Source organism: Hetaerina americana, unplaced genomic scaffold (assembly GCF_022747635.1).
Source record: "Hetaerina americana unplaced genomic scaffold, ioHetAmer1.1.p SCAF_76, whole genome shotgun sequence".
Lineage (NCBI taxonomy): Eukaryota > Metazoa > Arthropoda > Insecta > Odonata > Calopterygidae > Hetaerina > Hetaerina americana.
Genome location: NW_027287383.1, coordinates 863127 through 885736, shown reverse-complemented (window position 1 = coordinate 885736; position 22610 = coordinate 863127). Strand labels below are relative to the sequence as shown.

The 22610-nt window shown below is 37.2% G+C and overlaps 1 protein-coding gene across 6 annotated transcripts in view; it reads right to left on the bottom strand.

Annotated features, from left to right (window-relative positions):
* Positions 1 to 22610, bottom strand: part of LOC139697420 (activating transcription factor 7-interacting protein 1-like) — a 78708-nt gene that overhangs the window by 6205 nt on the left and 49893 nt on the right. For 5 of the 6 annotated variants that reach the window (XM_071596115.1, XM_071596119.1, XM_071596116.1 and 2 more), the window contains exons 4-11: positions 15323 to 15463; positions 12165 to 12278; positions 11883 to 12077; positions 8654 to 8867; positions 7463 to 7644; positions 3560 to 3718; positions 2824 to 2908; positions 2390 to 2448 (exon numbers count right to left, since the gene is read on the bottom strand). In XM_071596115.1, coding sequence (XP_071452216.1) covers positions 2390 to 2448; positions 2824 to 2908; positions 3560 to 3718; positions 7463 to 7644; positions 8654 to 8867; positions 11883 to 12077; positions 12165 to 12278; positions 15323 to 15463 — 1149 coding nt within the window. The remainder of the gene's footprint in view (positions 1 to 2389; positions 2449 to 2823; positions 2909 to 3559; positions 3719 to 7462; positions 7645 to 8653; positions 8868 to 11882; positions 12078 to 12164; positions 12279 to 15322; positions 15464 to 22610) is intronic. The other variant, XM_071596120.1, reaches the window with a different exon arrangement.

Genomic DNA, 22610 nt, shown 5'->3' with positions numbered 1-22610 from the left:
GGACAAAGTATCTTATAGTAAACTACTCATTAAGCTAGAAGCAATATGGCATACACAAAAACCCCTGGATTAAATACTTTTTTAATAATTAAATGAAGAATACAATGTATCTTTCCACTGTCTTTTATTCACATACAACCAGTTTCAACGCTCAATCATTAGGTACCCGATGGGTACCTGATGATGATGCTTGAGCGTTGAAATTGGTTGTACGTGAATAAAAGACAGTGGAAAGATACATTGTATTCTTCATTTAATTAAAATGAATTTCCCCAAAGTTGAGCTGGAAACAATTGAATACTTTCTGAATGGTCATGTACGAAGAGTATTCAGATATGGAGTTTGCGCACATGCAGTAGAAATCACTTCAGGTGTTCCCCAGGGAAGTGTAACCAGATCTCTTTTAATCCTAATTTACATTAATAACATTGACTCTATAGTCACGAGTAAGATATGTTTATTGGTGGACTATGCCGAGGTTCACCATGACATCCATTATCCTGAGGACACAGCAGCTTTATCAGATGACCTAAATGCTATACAACACTGGCGCGACACTTGGCAATTAGAATTTAACTTAAAAAAGAGCTTAGTGATGACTTTTTGGAAAAAGAGCAATTCCCGCTCTAATGCCTACCGCATTAGGTGCATCAAAATGGAATGCATAGACTTGATTAAATACTTAAAATTTTCCCTCATTCACAACTTCTCCTGGGTGAATATACAGGGGCGTGACCAAGCTAATATATATGTGACCAAGCTAACAAAAAATTAGGCATTATTAGGAGAGTACTGGGTAAATGTAATTAAAAGGTCCAAGAGAAATTTTACACTGGTTAGGCCTCATTTAGAATATGCTGCTAGTGCATGGGATCCTAATGAAGTTGGTTTAATTGCCCAATTGGACCATGCGCAGCATAGAGGATCTAGATTTATAAAACATTGTTATGATAAACTTGGTAGCTAATCAAAAATATTAGAAGATCTAGGCTGAGAATCACTCAAGGAGCCCAGGTTGAATTAAAGATAAATGTCATGCATAAATTGGAAGGATGTCTCTTTAGCAATGAGGATGAAAATGTCTTATTACCCTCATTCCCATCATCTTATGGTAGGCAATAGCATGTCAAAAAATTAGGAAGATTGAAAGTAGAACAGATAGATTTAAGATGTAATTTTTTCCATGAACATTAAGGGAACAGAATAACATTGTCTGACCTTGGTAGGGGTAAAAATATTTGGGTCAAAATTAGTGAATAAAATGAATTAAAAAAAACTAGAGAGGTGGAATTTTATCCAAGAATATTTTATGGGATCAGCATATTTCATACAATAGCTTCAAAACCAAAGCAAAAAAAACTGCAATTTCTTCCAAATTGTCCTGCAGCTATAAACACAAATTTCCAGAAGGGTTCAAAAATTTCCAAGAAACATTCAACATAGTTTTACAAGGACACATTTTTTCGATCAATCGCTCTTTGAATATTTATTTACAGAAAGATGATCACCAATGCAACTGACTGCACTGGGAAGCACTGGGAAGGAAGGAATGCACTGGGAAGAGACCAGAACCCCTTAATCACCCTAGAACAGCTTCTTAGATTGTAAGATTATTCCTAAGGCATAAATAATTTTCTTTTGCTGGGAAAGCAAAAAAGGAAAATTTGGAGATATAATGATAAAACAATAACTTGATTGCATTGACTAAGTACCAATCCAATCAAATTTTCCCTATGAAGTAGCTACACACAAATAACGGTGATTTGAAAATACATACAGAAGTACTTCACTTTTTGTGATGAATACATTTAGGAAATTCCCCCTTGGTTGCCCATCTAACTCTGAATAATTAATTTCAATTTCATAAAAGATGATAATGTAAACTTAACTTTCAAAGAAAGTAATGCAAGTTCAAAATATGTCACTGTCATTTTCTCCCTATGTAAGTAGTGTGAGGGAGAGAGAGTTCCCTCTTCTTTTAATAACAGCTCGACATTTTACCTATCCTGAATTAAATTCAGTTTTACTTACAAATATAGTCACAAATCAAGCTACTACTAGGAATTGTACCACAGTGGCATGATTGGTGGCATATATTCTATATTGTTTCAACATTCCAGTCTATTCATGAAGACTTACAATTTGTACGCACAGTTAACTCTTAATTATCTGTATGTAGATTCACATTATTCTCTCTTCCAAACACCTCAAAATGTTGATAAAATTAAAGTGGTAAAGGTCAAAATGCTTTCAAACTTCAATATACTTCATATATATTCATGACCATATTTTCCACATATTTTGGTTAACCATACTTTTTGATTATCCATGTTTCATCACTCAACCCTTTGCATTGATAATTGAGTTTACTGTACATAACTATACACACCTGCTGAGCTGTATTTGGTTGTAAAGCTCTCATTAATGATGGAGCACTGGTAGTAACACCTGCAAAGGAGATGTGTCCAACAATTACATTTTACAAGTAAATAATTAGAATATTGTGCACTTCATGCTATTAAAATTTAAAAAATTAATTCAATGACTACCAGCTTGAAACACAAAAATACCCATTCCTATTTGCAGAAGCTTTGACCCTGATGATCTAGGATATTTCTGCACACTAATTTTATAACTCAATGTACCCCATATTGACGAAAAAGTTGCTGTATGGAATTTAAAAGCTTTATGCTTGACTGAAGGGCATTTTTGTTGGTATCAATTGCTGATTGTCAGTGTAATATTTTCCTAAGTGGCAAGCTCTTAACATAAAAACTGAAATAGTTAATGTTTAACAGTTTGGTGCTACGAGAGAATACTTACTTCCAGGTGGAACTTGTACCAAGGCGGTATTAGGCCTCACAATCATAGCTGCTGCCATGGTTGGGACTGGTCCACGCCCTCGAATCTAAGCAGGAGATAAAATAAAATAGATTTAATACCCGCTTCATGAATCAAATAAATGCATGATTAAATACTATAACATAAATTACATCCTTGGAAAAAAAGTCCATAGTGGTCAATAACAATCATCAAGCTTCTCCCAGTTTGAGTAAAAATATTTGATAGCAAATGTTGGTTGTTTATAAATGGCATAGTTATTATTTAGATTGAACAAAATCATGTTCTTTGTCATTCAATTAACAATACCTTGGAAAATAAAATCCGGTTGCATTAATTTTGGAATCTCAAATTTACAAACTTTGACTAAAGCACTTAGTTTTCATGTCCATCCCAATTAAGTGTAAGCTTTTTAGTCCCTGCTTTGGGAGAAGTCATTTTATCTTGAATTCTGTAACAAGCTTCTTTCTTTTGGGTTAGCAGACAAGTGATTTTTACAAATTCACTATCCTACAGATCCCTTCATTCCAAAGCCCAAACCCCATATATATACAAATATTTTGTCACTTCTACACAATGCTGCACTTAGAACACAGATTTGAATGCAGCAAGCTGCACTCAAACCTTTGTTCAAATCTAAGTTTTGCAAAGATATAAATGCAGCAGGTGGTATTCAAATAAGGGCAAAAAGAATTTTTCAGCAAGAAGAATTTTTCACCTGCTGTGATTGAGCTGCTGAGGTAAATACTACTCGTTGCTGCTGAACTGCTATTTGACTGGAGGGTGGTATTAGGTATGCCAAACGAGAGCTGGAAATAGGTGTTCCAGAGGCCACAGGGATTGTTGTAGCAGTGACAACCCTGGTATTAGTCCCAGACTGACAAATTATGGAGAAAAAAATCCCATTAAAGACATCTATGGAGATGTAAATTTACTTAATCTTAATACAATCTTATGGTGCGTAAGCCGGGAGTTAAAATTTTGGTCTGCTTAAGCCACATCACAAAACCAAATTATAGTTTATAGGTTCAAAGCTGCCTTGCTTCACTTACACAATACATAATAAAGAAATAAACTCAAGGAAGAAGATCCTAAGGCCAATTATTGGCCTTAGGATCTTCTTCCTTGAGTTTATTTCTTTAACAGCCAATAGCTCCACATCTTCTACATAATAAAGAAATCATGAAATACATTTGTACATATGCAATTGCTATTTTTGTCGAGATTGCATTAGAGTATCTCCTCTTAAGGTCCTTTTATCTTATGCTCTCTGGATACCAAGTAGGAGGTTTGTTTATCCCTTGGGATTCTGTTTACTCTATGTTTTGTCATCAAGTGTCTCATAGGTCAAACCACCAGAACTGACCCAACATTTGTCCCCCAAGGCAGGACCCAAACCTTTAAGGTTAGCAGATGAGTGTATTACTCAATTAAATCACCTGGCCGATCTTCATTTTAAAATAAATTGATTATGACATTTGATAGCTTTAAAAATCTTCCTTATTATCAGTATAAAATTATGGCAATCTCAGATTCAGTACAAAAATTTAAAAATCCTGAGATGACCTAACCAAAGGGAATTACAATAAAATAGTTTAAAATTTAAAACCTTTATTGCTCTTGATATTAATAGAGACAAGGTGAATTGCATATCCAATATATGGGCGGGGAATGGGATGGTGGGAGGGGGGCTTTGGTGAAAGGAAGAATATATTTTTCACATTAATTATTACAAGCTAGATTGTGTTTTCATGACCTTAAAAACAGTTAGTCAGTGGGTTAGAGCTTTCTAACAACATGAGACTTCAATCAAATCTGTCCACGTTCATGCATACAAGAACTAAAAAAATTCCTAGTTTCTTTTGTCACCCTTGAATTAGTCGCCTCAAATGGCTAGTGTTCACTTGGGGAAAATGTTGAAATCAAGTAGTTTCATTGGCATACTATTTGTATGCTTTCTTTGGGAAATACCTCTTCATGTAATATCCCAGGACTATATCCAATAATCAAATTCTTATGGGTTTACATCAACTACTTCTCCAAAAATTATTGCGAAGCCTTTTCGTGGTTGAATAGATAATACCACCCCTTTTCTTTAACTTTGATCCCCTCACAGGAGACCCGGATGATCTCAGCTGGCAATATCATTCATATATGACTAGTAGTTTTTTTATAAGATAGAAACAATGATAGAAGGATTCATGCTGACTTCAATTTTTACATGCAGATTTAAGCTTCTTTGAATAATTTCCAATTCAGCTTTCCTTCAACCCCATTTATTTTGAGTGCAATGATGTTACTCTTGTGATGAACTCTTAACACTATGTGGTCCACTCACGTATTAATACTTGTTCATATAGTCTTTGGTTTTTCACCCACCCCCCTGGATTAATTTAAAACAATTAAGAGCTATTAAGAGCTATTTCTTTGATCCTTATCAGTCAAGAAGCTTTACACATTGTTTTTATGAAAGTTTAAGGTGTTTTTGAGAGATTTTATCTTTTATTAACTCGCAATACTTACGGCTGCCCCTTACCCAACCTAGGCTACAGAGAACAGACGCGGAATGAGCAAAAATGATATTTTAAACAAAGTTTTTGCCAATAATTTGTCTGATGTCCCAAGTTGTGACAGAAATGATGGAAATTCAAAAGATGAAAACAATAACGAAACCGCAAGGGATAGTGATGAAGATGCAATAATTACCAAGAAAACTGTCAGTGCTTAAACTATGCAGTATTCCAGTTGCAGTTGATGACAGCAATGATTGGCTGACGTGACGATTGGCGATGTTTTATTTTGGTTGAACAATGACGTCATTCCTGTTTTAGAAACATTTTCTGGTTAACTAGGAGTGAAAATTACTCAACTTATTCCAGAAAACGTGAGTGAAATAGTTTGTTTACTGGGGATGAACTCGTTTCAATGATGGTGGAGGAATCAAATCATTGTCAGGAGCAAAATGCTCATAAATACAGAGAGTCTCCTAAAAAATTTTAGTCATATGATATAACAATTGCAGAAATGAAAATTCTTTTAGGATTGGTTATCCTTATGAAGCAGGTGCATAAAGACAGAATAAGTGATCACTGGGCACAGTACCCTATGACAGAAAAACAAAATGCACAATAATGAGATAGACCATGAATTGATCAAAGAAGACAGCACAGCATTTGTTGAACAGTGACCAATTCAATTCTTTAGCGTTGCATTTGGAGTTTGATGGAAAACAAAGTGCATGAAAAATTCTTGCATGAAGTTGCAAGACACTGGGTGAGTCACAAAGATACAGAAGAACCCATCTCAAACACACTAGTGAAAAACTCACATTTTTGCTACAGGGCGTGCCCTTATGACGGATACACCGGAAAGACTTTCAATGTACATGTTAAAGATGATTAGAGAAAAAGTTAGTGCTGGGAGCAAAAAAATTCCTCAGAGACCTTGGAGAGTATGTGCAACCAAGAAAAAGAAGCAAAGCCTGCTTTACTTGTGTATTTTGTTGTGTTACACTCCATAAAGGGACATATTTTGAACAATATCACACCCTGGTTGATTAACCTAAATATAATTGCTGTGCATTTAAAACTTCACAAAAAAAATACCCCGAAGTTCATGAGTTGTACATGTTTTATTTAATACCTAACCCTATTTTGCAGAGGCACAAAAAATGGCAGGCCACAAGGGCTGTTGAATTTGAAGGGCACCAGCATACAAAAGTTAAGCAGCAGACATTAGCAAGCACACGTCAATGTGGTCCATTGGCAGGTGAACAAAGAAAATGACAACTACACAACAATATATCATGTGACACCCACATGATCCAGAATATATCAAATTCATGGCTATTAATGTTATTAACAGGAAATATACACTGTTTTACAAGGCATTACTCATTGCACACATGTTTGCATTAAAATTGTAAGTTAATAAGGTGGTTCTTGTTACATTTACTGTTGATGGAAACACTCACAATAACAAGTTCAAGTAATACGGTGTCTCACAAGAGCCATATTTTTTTGCAGCTAAATCATAGGGCTAATTGAACATTACCTCTGGAAAACTCTTGTGTATGCAGAGAACTTGCTAAAGGTTATATTAATAATATTTACATTGTAGGACTTCGAAGTTGCTTAGCTTGTCAGAGCTGTTCTACCTATGATACTAAAAGAAACTGTTTGATGGAAAGCTACTTACAGTTCATGTTTATTGGACAATAATTATGCTACAAGAAGACATGGTTAAAAATTAGGAAACTACACGAAAATTACTTTGAATGGTAAAAATATATTGGATAGAAATTTAACTAACAGAAAACCAGATGACAGTAAAATAGTAGGCATGGTTCTAGAGGAGTGATGCTGGACCATTACGCACAGATAAAGCATGAAAAAAGGAGGTATAGAGAATAATAACGGCTAGGGTAGAACAGAGTATAATGCGGAAAGAAGAAAAAGGTGGACTGGACATACAGGTTAAGAGATAAGGAACATGAAGGTAATTATAATTTTTGTGATAAAAGTAAAAAAAAAAAAAATAAGAACTAAATGTCTGAATGACGAATTTCTTCTTGTACATAGTGGGAATGAAAACAGGACAAGGAAGCCTATAGGATACACACCTGTGAGTAATTGGCACCAGGAATGGTGGCAGTGTGTGAGTAAGGTGAAGGCACAACTTTAAGTGTTGGTGCAATGGCTTGGTTTGGAGATATAGAACTCAGAACGGTGGTAGAATTCACACTGCTACTAGATGCACCAGCCATCATGGGTGATCGATGGCGCTTTATGCCTATTGGAGTTCCTGAAAAAAATGGAATTAGAGTATGTATAAAGTGGATGAAACTTTCGCACAATTATGTGGTGTCATGTAATAGCTACATAAAAAAACAGGCTGTACAATAACATTACAATGCATGATGACTGTAAGAGAATTTGAATTATATGCTAAAAACCTGGGTATAAAAGCATGTATTAACAAAGCAGATATTATTACATGATTTTTCTCGTTGGACATAGATAACTTCCAAGTTTTGCCTCTTATTGTATAGACAGGCAGGAAATAAATACAGTTAATTTTACATGAAAGTGTAAACCATGGCTAAATCTTAAAGTGAAAGAAATCAAAAGTTGTAAAAACTGTAAGAATGTACAATTCATTCCATTTGATGATTAAAAAATGCTATGTTTGCTAAATTTTACCAGCTAAACCTTCATTAAAATATAGAAGGTTATCAATTGATACAAACATTGAAAAAAAATTGTGTAAATAGTACACTAAAAATTGATCAAATGCAAAGCCATGAACATGGTTTCTTCTAACATTCAAGTTAGCCGCCTTTCCCCATAGATAATTTACAGTAATTCATTAGAATGAAGGTAGAATTGATCTTTCTTATTGTTCAATTAGAGACTTAGCCTTGCCGTAATTTTACCTAGTGCTTCATCTATAAAAAGAAGCTGTTTTCCAATCATTATTGATTGTTCTACAAATACTATATGCATTTGACATTTTACATTTTTTTATGAGGTAAGGAATTAATCTCCAAAGCATTAGGGGAGAAAGCAAGGACAAGAATTTAAGTGATCAAAAATCCTTTAATAGCTAAAGCTCACAATTACACAGAAATAATTTAAAAACATGAAAAGGGACTTACTTCAATGATTGGCTAGTGCAAAGGTGGTTATGGTCAGAGGTGCAATGTGTAAGTGAACAAATATACTTTTTGGAGGTTATTATGAACTTATAAATTCATCAATTTTGAATCCTTTCTCATAGAGATATTGTGATAATTGTATGCCAATATCCTTACCAGAATTGACAATTTTGTCATCTGCAATGTCAATGAATCCTAGCCTTTTAGAGGTTGAATCAGTTGATTGAGTTGGCTGCATAGATGCGGGAGATGATATCATTGAGGGTGACTGGACTAAACTCTGAGGTGCTGACGTAGAGGGCCGTGGATGTAAGGCCTTAAGCTGCCTTTGAGGAGATTTAGCTGGCACAGAAGCACCAGGTGGTACATCCTATATTTATAAACAAAAAATTAAAAAGAAAATTGTTATTTCCAACAATTTTCCAGGTAAAAATCCAAAGAATAAATGTGAGGAATACTCATTTCATTTTGTTCTATACTGCTCATCAGAACAACATTCTTCCTAAACACTTTTCAAAAAATATTACAGGATTAAAAACATAAGTAATGTTACTTGAAAGGCATAACTTAGGGGACTAATTATGAATTGATTTACGTATATGTATTCCATAATCTACTAGTCATTTTAGACTAGTAATATTAGTCATTTTCATCAAATGCAGGTGAAAAATGTTGGTACGCCAGGCACAACATATTGCATTCTGCTCATCTTTTTCTCACAACTACATGAACAAACACCATAACTATACAGATTTTTCTCCTGCTATAAACTATGCAATTCAACCTTTTATCACGAAGGTTGGAAAAATCTTCAATGTCAAGAGCACTACTCTCTCCTAAACATTTGTCAGCATCAAAAAGAGGCTACGCCTATGTATATGCCCAGACATGACGAGCAGTGAAAACATGCCTAAAAGAGTACGAAAGGGCTACTAGGAGAAAGCAGTTGAGTTCATCAGCCATTGCTGAACACGCTTGGAGCAGACCTGGCCATGGAATCAAATTTGACGAGACCAAGATAATATCCAAAGAGAGAAGATATTATCCCAGGCTAATAAGAGAATCGATCAAAATACTCAAGGAAAAAGACAACTTCAACAGAGGAGATGGCTACAGCCTATCAGGAGCCTGGAAAAGGATTTCGCGGGAAACCCCCGACCAATCACTGAGCAGGGAGGGAGAGGTGAAACATACAAAGGCGGCCAAAACAACGTCCCGGCACTTCGACCTGAAAACGGTCGTTGAAACACGGGCGAAACAGTTGTCAGAAAAACAACCTACGTGGTGACATCCCGAGAATGGAGTCTTTCATCTGAACACCGCGAAAATCTACGATCCCATTGAGAATTACAGTCTTTATCTCATGCTCTATCGTGGCATGAACCAACCTGGTATGTGAATTAGATTTGTAGAAAAAACGAATTAAAATAATTAGTTTATGATTTATGATACATACCCAATTCTTTTTAACAAGAAAACTGTCAGCCATACATTTTTTTTGACCGACTCTTCAAAATGTTGCAAAAATGCACCACAGCAATATCATCATATAAATTTGCAGTGTGCGCAACAACTGCCATAATAGGGCAATGCTTCTTACTGTACAATGCAACAGTTTCCCATGCTTTCAGCATTTCTCTCATTGCGCTAAATGATTGTCACTTAGCTGTTACTTCCTCCTCCTCAGACAAACTCTCCTCCACAACTTCTTCCTGTGAAACACAATGCAACTCCATAAGCTCTTCAAATTAGCTTTTCCTTGTTCTTGAGGAGAGTACAAATTGTTGATGTCGACCAATTGTGTGTGAGATAGATCAGCTACACTGATACCTAGTTCACCCTTTTGAATGATTTCACCTTCATTTCTATAGTTACTTCTATACTATTTTGAGTATCTTTTTTGGCTTTTTCTTCGAGGACATTTTAAAAACTATTCATAAAATATTATTTAACTGTGCACCGAAAGCCACAAATAAAATGCCTGAACACAAGTTTGGACAAATGTGCAATTACTAGTGACACTAAAATGCTTGTGGAGCTTGTGCTAACTACAAACGTAAACAGTCGGCGTAATCATTCAGGGACTTATCCCCGTCTCCTAGTTACTTGTCATGTAAAATGTTGCTTGCTCAGGGAGTTATTCGTAGGCACAATATTTTTGCTCGTTATGTCAATTACTCGCTATCAAAGGTGCTCATTAAGCGAGGTTCCACTGTACCTGTACTAACAGGAGCAGTTATTACCACCCCAGCTAGTAAAACTCAAGGGGTCAACAGAACACCCAAGCTCTTCCACTATGTCAAGGTTGTATCTTGTTACATTACACTAAAAATAGTTATAAATTCATGCAAAACCCATCCATTTTGACCAAAACATGAACAATAAGCTAGCTGTCAATTTTTCTGTATAGATAAAGCTTCATTCAATCAATCTAGCTCACTGTAATGCCTATGATAGGAATTAAGAGATTTCAGTTCATAATTATTCCTGTTATGTATTTAGGGTATTTTAATGAATTAGCATTTACCTTTAGTCTACTTCTGTTTTGTGAGGCCATTGAAGTCTAAGTCATGCGTAGCTGATTTTCTTTATAAAAATGCAACGACAGAATTTCCAGATTTTTCCTGGTTATTGGGTGGAATTCTTTTTAACCATGATGACATTAGGATTTCCCAGTGAATTCTTGATTTCCTAACTGATGCAAGCGAGTGGCTACCATGGTGTTGTGAGTGATTATTACAGCAGTTCACAGTTACCTATCTCTAGCTAAGATTTAAACTGAAAAAAATCCATTACAAGTTCACCGAAAATTCATGGGATGAAGTTGGAATCTGAGAATTTGTTTCTCCATAATGAATGCATCACTTACTTAGTACCTATAGCAATATTTTTTAAAATTTTACATGCAGCTGATTACTTCCCAATTTCTATTTAGATTTAAAAAAATAATTTATAATCCATATCACATATGCCCAATAAAAATTTAAGGTACTTCCTAAAAGCCAAGCCCTCATATTTTTCCTCTTGTTTCTACTGATTCTATCATGCCATACCTTCTAGGAATGCATTCCATGCCTATTAGGGAGAATTCAACTGGCATTTTGTTTTTAATGGATTAAAATTGTAAAACCAATGTTATATTGCTGAAAAGAAATTGCTATGTACCCTAAATTAGGACAACTTCAACCACCATACGAAAGGACCTCTTTAAAGACATTAGGTGAAACAATGAGAAAATTGGAATTGAAGTTTCCTGATGAAACCCTTGGCTGAAACTGTAAAAGGCTGTTCCTTTCCACGGAACAGCCTTTTACGCACATGTGAAGTGGATTTGAGTTCACGGTGTTCATGGATACTATAAATCAATTTAAAAAAATTATGATACCTTCATTCCAGCTCCACTAATTAAACCATTGGGTGTGGAAGGAGTGGTCCTTGAGAAGTTCGATGATCGTCCATACTTTGCTGACAGTAGACGGTCTGAGGTAAGTTGTGAAGAGTTAGAATGGGAATTCAGGGATGGAGATGGTGCTACCAGTCCTCTTTCTTCCCTGGCTCTGTTTTTCATTGCTGCAAAAATCTGCAAATAGACGAGGAAAAGAAATGACATTCTGAAAACATAATGCTGTTTGAGAATATAAAAAAAGGAGAAAATAAGATAACTTACTTGACTCTGCTCCAACTGCAAGCCTACAGATCGAGTAATCTTCAAAGGGGTGGCAGTCTTTTTTTCTTTAAGGTCATTTATTGTTCTATGCACAACTGCACTGAGGTCAACCAACTAAAGAAGAACAATTGTTATCAATTCAAAATTCAATTGATGACAGTAGGGAGGTAAGTGTGAACATAAAACTAATTACAACAACTTTTTACAATTACAAATCACTAACATCATCATGCCTCTTTCAGGTTTTCACATTTTTATTTTAGTGGTGGTAATGGCTTTCGAGCATTCCCCAGGTGCCTGATTGTCAATCCTGAATATTCTCTTCCAGCTATTCCAGCTACAACCAGGAGGATGGCTATATGCTAGCCAATAGCTCAAAGAGAATATTTAGGATTGACAATCAGACACCCAGCTTAAATCAGTTTGGCTCAATCAGGCCCATGGCTTCCAAGGCTTCCATGCCATTCTTCAAGATGGCCAAAATAACACATTATTACTTCTTACCCGAAGATGCCAGCAGCACGGCTGGAGAAACTGGTGTTGACAAGAAATACCCTGACGCAAAGGAATGTCCTAAAGCAGTTACCATTCAGATAAATGCTGTGGAAATAGATTCCACATTTTCATTTTACTGTTATTTCTATCTTTCTAATATTAACCCAAGGCGCAATTACAGAACATATTTCGTACAATTACAAACTAATTTCATTAAAAATGTTTCCATCATTTACATCTTTTTCAAAACATTCCCCTCTTCATATACATCTCCGCAGCCTGATACATCATACGCCAATGGTGGAATTTAGAGCTAATGTATATGCATGTACATATGTGAAAATAATCAAATCTTTTTCATCAGAACGTAGCTTTTAAATTTCAAATAAAAGTCATAGTGCTAGACATTCCTCTAGGAATAATCTTAATATACAGTTTTATGCATATAATTTGAAATCACTAAATATTTAATCATTAATAATTAATGCCCATCATAATGATCCAGAGAATGAAGACAACTACTCTCACAGCATTACCAGATGTACAGTACAAAATGTGGATTGAAAAAAAGATTCTGAAGAATGATAAAAAAAAATTTATTCAAAGTATGCTCCATTGCTAGTTAAACAATTTCTTACCAATAAAAATCATTCCCTTATGCCGTGAACGATTTATTGAGCCATTTTTTCACATCTCCTTTGCCTAGCTTTGAACCTAAGTGCTGCTCAGCAAATATGTGGCCCATCAATGCAAACAAGAGGTAATCAAAAGGAGCAAAGTCTGGTGAGCAAGCCACATTGGGTAAACTTCCCAGCTGGGTGCATCCAACGTGTTGTAAACTGGTTTAACCATATGCGATGGAGCATTGTCATAAAGAAAAAAGTTACCTTGTGTGGCCTCTTTTGGTATTCTTTTATTTTTTCAAGCAGCGAACGGTTCAAAAAAATTGTTGTTGGTAGCATAGAGTATTAACTGTTTCACCATGTTTTAACAGCTTGTAATAGACCACACCCTTCTTGTCCCACCAAACACATAGCATCACCTTTCTGCCAAAACGATTCGGTCTTGCAGTAGATGTGGAAGGTGTACCTGGGTCAACTCATAATTTTTTGCACTTGGAATTAAAAAAAAATCCACTTTTCATCTCCAGTAACAATACAATGCAAAAACGACTTCCTTTCCATCATGCAAGCAAAATTTCACATGTGTTTTTGCACCTCTCCATCTGCCTGTTGTTCAAGTCATGTGGTACCCATCTACTGGCCTTCTGAATCTTTACCATCTCTCATAGGCCATTGGAAACAGTGCGTTGACTAATGGTCAATTGCTCTGCCAGTTGTTTTTCTGGTAGTGAATCATCTTCATCCCACAATGCTTGCAATACCACCAATCTTCGTACCTTTTCGGCGGTTTTCCATATCCCTTTCCAACATCGAAATTACAACTTTTGAAATGCTGAAACCATGGTTCACACATATCGCAATGGAGCATGTTCACCATAAGCTTCTTTAAGTAATCGCTATGATTCAGCAGCAGTTTTCTTTAAATGAAAACAAAAAATGTATGCTGTCTTAGCACAAATGCTCTTTGCTAGTAAGTTTGACATATTGAACCCAGCAACACAACACTATTCAACAAACTTTCAATTTATAACTCCAGTGCATCTGACACTTATGAATGGCACAATAAAATGGCATACAGATAGATGTCGAATCTTTTTACAAAAAACTGCATTGGTGCACCATCTGTTGCCTGAAATCCATATTTCGTACTTGTACGCCTAGTATTCATTAGACAACTTCATTCCTAGATTGAACCATGTTACTTCCTATAAAATCTAGGGGATTCAATTAATCATATCATGCTGTCACAATGACAGCTATCAACCATAAAATCCTTTATAATCCATCAAAGTGATTAAGTTATCAATGTATGTTTCCTTATAGGCATAATTTGAGCATAGCTGAAAACAAGAGTTAACCAAGCATTGCATCATCAACCCATAAATTTACAAGAGAAACTAGTACAATTTTCTACAGTTATACTCACATCAATCAAATAAAATTCTGACAGATTCACTTTATATATTGAAATGGATCAAATAAATGGGATCATATCATTGATAAAGTGTATTAGGTTACTTGCATACAGGTACAACTGAGCTTATTCCAGAGGACATTCTGCAATGTATTTTAAACAAATGGGATTTTGCTAACTCCTTATAAGATTTTTTTTATAACTTAAGGCTTCTTGTTCACCATGCAAAGTTATTTTCAGTCATCAGTGATTAAGCACACATAATAAGGGTGCTGAAAAATACTCCAGGGGTTACATGGGTCAAATCCCCAGTTAATCCATATTTCATTGAATTTGGAATTATTGACTCCATATAGTCCATATTAGCGAGAATTTACCATTATTCTACAACTGTGAACAGCAGAATGACATAAGTGCTGTATGCCCTTTAATTTTCCTAACCGCTATTTCAACTGCCACAGAATTCCAATAAGAAAGACAAATGTAATGGCCAAAGTATCTTAACCATTAAATTTATTCTTAAGCTTCCTATTTTTTTCTTAAGACTACCTCTATTACCAGATAAATTTTGTGAAAATAACTTTTTAACAATCACATGACAGTAATAAATAGTTTCAGGTCATTACCTGCTTATTTAACTGAGCTATTTTATTAGATTTAATCTCACAGGTCTCCTTCATTTCCTCATATAACTGGCGAAACTTCCCAACTTCACTTTTACTTAGTACCACCTCACAAGCCAGTTCCAGGAAGAATGACTCCAGCTCCTGAAAAATTTAAGACACATACAATAAAATGTTCACTATTAATTAAAACAAAATGCTTATGATTTTACAAAAATAACCATTAACACAAAAATAACCCGAAGGTCAATTTGGTAGGTGATGATAAGCCCAGTACTAAGCCTTGTGAAACTCACAAATCAGGGTAGGCGGACCAGTGCCTTTCCCTGTGCCAGTTATGTTTTCCCAGGAAGATCTGGTACCTGAAAAATCACAAAGCTCAGGGTACCCAGAGAGGCTTACCCGGGCATTGAACCTGGGCCCTCCGGTCAGTAGTCCTACACACTACCCCTGGACTACCGCGACCCACTCCTGGTTTTACATACTTAAGTATAATCCACAGTTATTCCATTTCATGTCACTTTTCACCAAGATTGATTATTGCCCGCTCTGAGTTTTATGAAAATCAAAGTAGAAAATCATCACTCGTGTCATCTACAAAGGAAGAAAGTTGTTCAGCAAATATTAGGCAACTGTTACTATGCAATGAATATCTTTTTGTTGTTGATAATGAATAAAAGGAATAATAAAATAGAAATTCACAAGTATAATGTACTCAACTTATAACCACGGAAAGAATGTCACTTGGCTTTATTCTTGCACTTAGCTCTTATCCATCCTATCTCCTTATCCTTAATTTAAGCCTTGCAATTGAATTGCACAGTGTAATATTGTTGGAAATATTGTTTAACGTAATATCAATCATAATGCTCATCCTTGTCAATGAATTTGGTACATGTGCAATATGATACAAGGTAGTTTTCATACTACAGGGTATTGAACAGTTCATTTCCCTCTCAACAGGGTATGGAAGAAAGTTTTGCATTTAATACACAAATACATACGTTACAATATGAATTGAAATCTGAATGTATTACGAATAACTGACCAAAGCACTTTTCCACTTGATAAAATTTTTATTTTACGACCAGGTCTCGATGTATTACATCATCATCAGGTAATACATCGAAACCCCGTTATAAAATAAAAATTTTATCAAGTGGAAAAGTGCTTCGATCAGTTATTCATTATGTTCAAATTCCACCACATCATGCCTGAAGCTACTCAATCTGAATGTATTACTATTAAGAAGTCAGAAGTTACTATCTAGAAATGAACAAAAGGTATTATAAGTCCTTAAGCCCATGATTCCTTGCAGCACCTGCATTTTTTCTAGCGAGGTTAGCGAGGAGGGTGGTCTGAAAAGTTTCTGACCTAACAAAGATACAAGACATTTTTTCTGATTTTTTTATTTTTCAACATAGCCTCCTTGAAACTCTACACACTTCTCCCAGCAATGCTCCCATCTCTGTAACCTGTCCAAATAGTACTCTGCGTTTTTCTCTGCAAAATAATTGTTCACACAGGTGATTGCCTCTTCATTTGACGAAAATCTCTGCATCCTTAAGTATTGTTCATAGAAAAATTTTTCCCTTCGCGCAACTTCAAATATGTGAGCACTCTACACCAGTTATAAGAGCATCAGGCCACATTGCAAACATCTTGGGTCAGTGTCACATCCTGTTTCGCATTGACCACAGATTTCATCCACACGATGCTCTGATCTCTGACCTTGGTCACTCAAATTATGATGGCATACTTGGGCTAGGCTTTAAGATCAAATATGGGAGTAGCATTCGTTTCAAGAAATGCAAAATGGAAATATCTAAGGGTCATGAAACGAAATTAGAATCAGCTATGGCTCAGCGTCAACTCTCAGATATTACGACCGAAGGAGACAATCTCCTTTGGGGACGATGACGATTGCAGTTCTAAACCCTAGATCAGCAACCCTACTTAGGGGAACCATAGATTTTCCACCATTGCACAATATTCACATAGTAATATTAGCGAGGAAGGCACAAAGAATAGAGCCACGTGTGACAAATTGCTCAAGTGGGAAGGGGGCAAGGATTTGAAGGTATTGTCGGATACGAGAGTAACCCCAGGTCACAGGGCTGACGATTTGGTATCATCAGCTATGAAAGTAACCCCAGGACACAAGGCTGACAATTTTTCAAATCAGACCACCTTCCCTAGTGGGACAGATGATGAAATGACCTGTGCGCTTAATGTAGAGAACAATCGCGGGACAGAAGAGGAGTTTGCCTGTACGCAACAAGTTGAGATATCAGAAGCCACAGCGATAGAAAAAATTAAGGTTCCACCATGTTCAGTTGTATTAGCTTGGAACAAAATCCATGGTTGCCTTGGGACGGAAATAATGATCCAGACGGGTGGAGAAGGAATAATCATTTTGCCAACTTAGGCAAAATTTTCCGGAGGCCTTCGGCCTCCGGAACAGCTTCAACCTTTATGCACTTAATGATGACCGTCTCCCGAGAGCTTGTCAACCGAAGAGTTCTTTTTTATCTCGATGACATCTTACGATTCAATGCCACAATAGATGAACATATCGCGGGTCTAAGGGAAATTTTTAGAAGACTAAGAGGAGCTAACTTGAAATCAAAACCTCAAAAATGTAAATTTTTTAAGAAATGCGGGAAATTTCTGGGACACATTTCTCCAGATGGGTTAGAGCCTGATGACGACGAACTCCGAGCAATAAGAACCTTTCCAGTGCCCCGAGATCTTAAAAAAGTACAATCATTTCTTGGGTAAGCCGGATACTACACAAAATTTATTAAAGACTTAGTACAGATTTTGACATCACTCACAAAACTAACGGCAAAAGATGTTAGGTTCACTTGGGAAGTAGAGCAACAGAAATCTTTCAAAACCTTACGCTATTGCCTCACTTGCCCACCCATATTGTGTTTCCCAGATTTTTGTAGGGAGTTCATTATAACTACTGATACCTCCACACATGGAGTAGGTGGCGTACTATCGCAGGACTTTGACGATGGAGAGCATCTTATTGATTGTGCGAGTAAGCAACTCACATGTCAACGACAAAACTACTCAGCCAAAGAATTGGAATGTTTAGGGGTAGTCCTAATGGTAAAAAAATTCCAAGTATACCTGCAGGAAAAGCATAGCACACTAGTTACCGATCACCGCCCACTCCGATGGTAGCTCACTCTTTCTGAGCCGAGACCCAGGCTCGCCAGATGGATCATGTAACTGACAGAATATTCATTTACAATTAAATACAGACCAGGGAAGGATATACCTCATGCCGATGCACTCTCACGCCTACATCAACCGGAGATTCATGCTATAGAAAGGGACCCAGAATGAGCTGGTAGGGGGGCATGAATTCCGCCGACATTCAGCAATTCTTTAAATTAGCCAGGGAATACGATCCATCTACTTTATCGATGAACAAGGGGTTTTGTTTAAAGTTCGCACAAAAACTCCTGACCCTCATTATGCAATTTATGCACCTTCCAGTATGAGAACGCACATAATGTGTAGATGCCACGACAATCCGATGGCAGGACATTTAGGCCTGGATAAAACAATAAACATCATCTACAGATATTTTAATTGGTCCGGATTGTACACGCCAACCCAGAATTACATCAAAAATTGTATTCAGTGCAAAACACAGAAGGCCATAAAGGACAAAATACCGCTCCAAGCAGTTGCAGAAGCCTCATAATTCTTTGAGAAAATTGCACGAGGTCCCCTCAGAGTATCCAAAAATGGTAATCATTATATACTCTACTGTCAGGATTATCTAACACATTACCCAGAAGCAATTGCAATCCCTGACCAATCTGCTGAAACAGTGGCCCAAAGCTTCGTGGACCATATAATATGCCAGTATGATGTTCCCAAGTTTCTCCTCACAGACAAGAGGAAGTAACTTCACTGCCAAATTAATGCAAACAGTATGTTCCTTTCTAAATATTGAATCAATACTAATATCACCCTATAACCCTGCCGCAAAATGGTCTGTTGGAGAGAGCTCATCAATCCTTTTCAGCAGTAATATCCCATTATGTCAACCAAGACCAATCAGTGCACTGAATGGTTGAAGCCTTAACTTTGTAGAATTCCATTTTTAACTTAGGAAAAATAATATCTTTGCTTTCTACAAAATAAACTTTATTCGTCGACTAGTTTCGTTACACTGTAACATCATCAGGACTAGTGATACACTAGTCCTGTTGATGTTACAGTGTAACGAAACTAGTCGACGAATAAAGTTTATTTTGTAGAAAGCAAAGATATTATTTTTCCTAAGTTAAGACCAATCAGATTGGGATGAACAACTCAATTTCCCATTATTTGTGTACAGGAATAGCAAACATAGGATAACAGGATTTTCTCTGGCTTATTTGATGTACAGAAGAGAGCAGCGTATGCCTTGGGATGACATACTTGAACCCTTACTCCCATGCTATTCCGAGGATACCCCATATGGTGTTATTCTGAAACGTAGGCTTCAGATTGCTCATGCCCAAGCCACAGACTTAAATGCTATTAACACCAAAAAGGAGCATGAGCGATACAATCGAAATTTAGTTCTAACACCTATAACTCATGGTCAATTTGTGCTTCTCCGAAATAAGGCGCTTCCCCAAGGACATTCACAAAAGCTTGATTCAAGGTGGATAGGCCCTTACAAAGTGATAAGAGTTAGAAGCGCTGTCACATTTGATATTGATGATGTTTTGAGTGGGAGAATTCTTATCACACACCATAGAAATTTGTTACCTTAACCACCCGATCCCGACCCTCCCCCCATATTCAATGGGGATGAATCCGATGGTCAGACCAATAAGGTCAATGACCACACAGGTATCCAGATAAGGACTGAAGGTGTATCACCACCGAATACGAGCGCCCCCAATCTGAACATCAGTCCCTCATTCGTTCCAGTTCAACGCGATCCTGTAAACAACACGGAGAAGGGATACAACTCGAGGCTGCTACCCAGAAGGAAGATAATCTAGCTCTCCGCTTTACTAGTTCTTGTGTCCTGCCATTTTTTTTGTAGAGATATGGCCCAACTTTTGCCTCGCAAGCTGGTACGAAAAAGGGCAACACTGACAGAAAAATTCTTAGACCTATTCGGTGATGACTTCCCGTTGAATGGTCACCCTCCCACCCATAGGGTGGACATCACCCCAATTAAGAAAGAGTACCAGTACTCCTCCCCTGCACCCATGCCCCAAGAGGAGGAACCCGAGGGATGGAACTTCCAAAGGTACAGCCATCCTCCGCCTACTCCCGGCCGATCCCTTTTCCTGTCGCTCATGCACCCAGGATCAGATATCTGCATCCCGTACACCAAGACCATCAAGGTACCAGAGGGAGAACGAGAGGTGAGCGAGGACTTTTGCCCCAGCCTTCCCCCAGCAAATCAGTGGCTAGAGTGTGTGCCTCATTTCATCAATGTGAAAAGACGCCGGAGATTAAATAAGCGACGACTTAGGGCCTCAAACTGAACCCAGTGCAATCCCCCCGAGACCCAGTGAGCCCAAACTAGACATTTCATCAATCATTTCGGTGCTGCAAGTGGTTAACATTAGTAATTTTTTTTCCCTAGAGGACATTGCGAGCACTGAGGACGACCCGTAGACCCCTATACATTTTACTCGTAGTTTATCAAGGGAACTCTACCGGACTGCTTTACATCCCCCAAGGACAACTGTATTTTGCCATGGGTGAATGGATCATATCAATGGATATGCACATTGGTCCACTTGAAATTGCAGTAAGTACAGTGAATCACCAGTATAGTGAATTTTGCAAAATGAATGCGAGACTCATTGCTCAATCCCCCTCTAATATGGCCCTTAACATATCTCACATTACTAAAGAATATGAATTTAACATGCTGTATGAGCTGGATATCCTATGGAAAGATTTGGCCTTATTGTTGGGTCCTAATAACACCTTCCGCAAGGGTAGAGGCTGATTTGATGCCATAGGACATGGCTTGCATTACTTGATAGGCACCGCGACGGATGATCAAGTAAGAAAATTGTCAAAGGAAATGGCCCGCCTATCGGAACAAACAGAACACGCTTTAAACTCCCAATTTACATTCCTGTCTAATGTTTCTAATGCTATTAAGAGGCATGATGAACTAATTTCTAAAACATCCACAGCCCTTCAGTTGCTGCAAGAAAGCATAGCATCAAGCAACGAAGCAGTCGCTGATGCTATATTCACTGCAAATCTAGGCTACACCTTTTTCAGTCTCACCCACTCCACTTTCATTGCGATTTCTCAGCACATTAACGTGATTTACCTAGAAATAAAAGCTATAACCAAGAAAAATACGATTGCAGAAATAGGCAAGCATACACCTTCCCTACTACCTCCAACCCAACTATTCGACCTGGTGAGAACTATGTCGAAAAAACTCAACGCGAGTACCTTCTTCCCATATAACCCCGCAGAATTCTCTTCCCTCTATTATATTGCCAGAGTGAGAGTACTGCAGATTTGGGAAAATTTAGCGCTGGTAATAATGCTGCCACTAACCAGTAAGGAGACAAGCTTCAAGGTTCTCAGAGCCATTTCATTCCCCACAAGGGATGATAACAGGAGGGCAGTGATACTTGACCCAGATTCCCCTTACCTGGGTGTATCTTCCACATGGGGCAAGTACATGCTCCTGCCAAAAGACTATCCATTGCAGTGTGGACCGTTGAGTTTTACAGTGCGCCCCCCTACCTACCCCATCAATAAATTTGCCCATTCCTGTAATATCGCCGCATTTCGTAATGAGACTGATTCCATCCGAAAAATCCGCGAAACCAAAATAGCCAAGCCACCATTCGCCATGTACATTATAGGGGAATCTCCTGGAAAATGGTATTATAGCGTCAGTGAAATCCTTGAATTAAAAATAAGATGTCTCCAGTATAACAAGAATATGTCCACAAGCAGGAAAGGAGTACCGAAGCTTGCTTCCGACTGCTCCGCCAGCGATGGCAAACATTACCTTCTGGCTATGACTGATTTTCATAATTCAACAACGTCCCTTGCCCCTGAAATAACATCGACCCCCTGCCTAAGGTAAACATGACTTTTTTTTATGGTCATTATTTCAATTTAGCCAATCGTTCCGAAAACCTACCACACTTGTTAACCGCAATTAAAAACTTGGATACATACAATGTACCTGTAGTATCTACTTCCAATGTCGAAGCTCAAGTAAAGTTACTTTCACAAATAAGCGGGGATATTCAATGCATTCACTATACAG